We start from the raw sequence: 3,203 nt of genomic DNA, 5'->3' as shown, positions 1-3,203 counted from the left end.
GGGGGGGGGTAAGGTTTTAGCATCTAGACCTACTTGCTTGTACATTGACTAATCAACCATGTACTTGCTATTTCACTACAGCGAAGATGTTCATAACTTTACTTATGAAGACTTAAACAGATCAAAAGAGTACACTTAGTGTCGCCTTTGATATGGTTCGGACCTTGGTTCTCAAGGTTTTACATCAACTTATTATGCCACCCCTTGGAGGCTCTAACAATCTGGTTTTCTTCTAATATTCATGAGAAATTCTTAAAGCTAAACACAACAGCACTGTGAACTATTTAATGGAAATTCTAGCAATTAGAAGAGGCCTGGTACTCTGATTACAGATGGTGTGGTACTTAGGTTCTGTTAACTCAGATGGTACTTTCTAGAGATTCATTTAGAATTTGATGACTTGAGAAACTTTTGATGTTTCTACAAAATACTTGTGTGTTTTTCCTTTTAAAGTTACGTACGATGGTGGATAGAATTACTTGGTAAATTCTTGTTAACTATGTTGGTGGAAGGTTGCAAGTAACATGTGGAATAGTCGAGGTGCGAATATGTTGCCACAAACACCATCTTTACTAAAATAAAGTTATAATATAACCGCGGCTTTTGTGCTAGCTTACATTTAAAAAAAATTAGGGGAAGAATCGTCTGCATGTTAGAATAAAGGTGGTAAGCGGTGCTAATGTGGTTTGAAGGCAAGATCTCATAGAAAATTTGAACACCTGGTTGAATTTTTTTAATATCTAAATAGAATTAAATAATTACGTTGATGTGATAGGGGAAGTCCCTGCTAACTAATTTATAGACACAAGTAGAGAATGTCACAAAAAACTGATATGAAGAACATCTCATTGTCTCTATAGACTTGAACATCAGCTTCACAAATGTTTTAAGTTAAAGTTTCAATAATTAATACGAGGGTATGGTCAACTTTTTCAGATGCTTTTTGGTCCTTTAGTTCCTAGGTCTTTTTCTGAACAGATAGCTCAAAATTTTCAATGCACTCTATTACGGGTAATTTTCAGGTGAGGAATAATGTTTTGAGCCATTTAGAAACCAAGTCCTAAATCCATGAAGCACGTTAAGAGTCCAAATAGGAACTTAATTGCAAAATTGGCTTGGAATCTCTGTTTTTTGTATGCCTGTACTCTCGATTATACTTGGGCGCTACAGAAATTTCAGTTGACTAGATTGTAGGTTTTTAATCACGGACGAGGTATGTGAGGTATTTACAAACTAATTTCTAGAGGTAGAAGGTGCATTTGGACTTTGGAGCCCAAACAGATGGTTAAAAGCAAGACGGGTTGACTGGAAGTATTGTTCTCAAGAACTAGTTAAGATCTAATATGGAGAACTGATTCTATGCGTTCGACACAACTATCAAACAATAAGTTGGAAAGGAAACTTAAGAGGCACACTGGATTTAATTTGCATAAACAATCCAAGTGCATGTATATGTGATTCGTATTACTCTGAGTTTTTAATTTAGATCGATGGTGTATTAGTGAAGCAATGATGTTTGGGAAGAAGAATCTGAATCTGTCAAAATATGGTGGGTTGTTATTCTTCAATTTCCAATTTTACATCCCACAAAGTTTAATGTTTGTTTCCTGTTATCTCCAAGTGCTACTGCTATTTCTTTTCTACTGAAAGTGCTTATCACGAAGGTTTTTCTTACCTTCAGATGAGCTTGAAGAGAAAATTTGAGCAAGGAACCAATGAGAACAAGGTCCACCGGAGTCGTCAGTCTTCCAGGAAACAGCAGGAAGAGGCATCATCAGATGATGAGCAGCAGGATTCCAAGAAGGGACGTTCCAAGTTGGAACGGTGGACAAGTCACAAGGAAAGAGATTTTGGTATCGATGCTAAATCATCGTCCTTGAACATGAAAGACATTGATGCACACAAGAGCAGTGGTACTTCATTAGCTAACAAAAATCCAGATGAAGCTTTAAAGGCAGTCGAAGACAATCAACAGCCTGCAGCTAACAATAAAAATGGAGGTGGTCCAGAAATTAATAATGTAGAGGCAAAGCATATGGAGGATAAACACTTGGAGACAGTTGAGAAGTTGAAGAAGCGGAGCGAGCGCTTCAAGCTTCCAATGCCAAGTGAAAAAGAAGCTCCAGTAAGTAAAAAGGCGGAAGGTGATCCAATATCCTCGGTCCAAAGTGAAATCCCTCCAGATTCGGAGGTCAAGCCAGAGCGTCCAGCGCGAAGGAGGAGATGGACCAGCAATTAAATGAGCATTCAAGGAACATCTTTGTTGGATGACTTGTTTCCTCCTCCTGGAGTATATGCCTCCTCGGCTACTGTATTTCCAATATGGATACCTTGAGGAACACGTGAGGTTTGTTAGACCTTCCATAGTAGATTTGGGAATCTGTAACATGTCTACTTTATTTAGTTGATTTTCTTAATTCTGTAATACCTGTATATACCAGTAAGCGTAACACTATAGTGGCCCATTGTTTGGGTGCCAGAATTACATTTTTAGTTATTAAATGACATTGAATTATAGTGATTGAGTAGTAAACACTGTCTTCAAGACCATAGATGGTGACTATGGCTGATGACCACGTCCATCATGGTCTTTCTTCCTTGAAGACCACTCTCTGGCCTTATGCAAGGAGTCTCTGTTTACTGTCGCTTTTTTGGACTACGAATGATGAGACTTCAGGAACCAAAAACTCGGGGTCAACAAGATGCAGCGGCATTGGCGCTTGGCGGAGAAGCAAATTTCAGGAGGATCTGGTATTAGGAAACAGGGACTTGATATTACCCTGGCCCATGTAGTATGTATCGTGATAAGCTTCTATGTCTCTTGGAAAAGTTTACTTGTAGAACAAAGTTAGAAATACGATTTTTGTATGTTGTGTTAGGGAAAGTAACTGAGTTACATAAATTATTAATGAAGAGAAGAAAATCTCGACCTCTTGACCACGCAGACGTTTTTTCTCTTTTGATAAGTTTTCGTTTTACTTGAATACGAATGTTCTCGTTAAAATCATAGCACTCTCTTAGAACAGACAATAACAATGTTCGACAGTGAATGAATACTTGTCATACTACAAGTCTACACTGTTGCTAATGAAAAGCTAATTCGTTTTGAACTTTGAGATTGGAGAAAGGGGTATTATCACTTTTAGCCTGCGCCAAAAACTATTTACATCTGGTATATATAAAATTTGTATATAGCATACAAA

The 3,203-nt window shown here is 37.7% G+C and overlaps 1 protein-coding gene across 1 annotated transcript in view; it reads left to right on the top strand.

Annotated features, from left to right (window-relative positions):
- The window catches only part of LOC109234498 (FIP1[V]-like protein), a 14,638-nt gene extending 11,694 nt beyond the window's left edge, over positions 1 to 2,944 (top strand). Inside the window, exon 9 of the mRNA XM_019400520.1 lies at positions 1,682 to 2,944. Coding sequence (XP_019256065.1) covers positions 1,682 to 2,239 — 558 coding nt within the window. The 3' untranslated portion in view covers positions 2,240 to 2,944. The remainder of the gene's footprint in view (positions 1 to 1,681) is intronic.

The sequence above is a fragment of the Nicotiana attenuata genome, chromosome 11 (assembly GCF_001879085.1).
Source record: "Nicotiana attenuata strain UT chromosome 11, NIATTr2, whole genome shotgun sequence".
NCBI classification, from domain to species: Eukaryota; Viridiplantae; Streptophyta; class Magnoliopsida; order Solanales; family Solanaceae; genus Nicotiana; species Nicotiana attenuata.
Note: the sequence above shows the minus strand (reverse complement) of the source record. Positions and strands in the feature narration are given on the sequence as shown.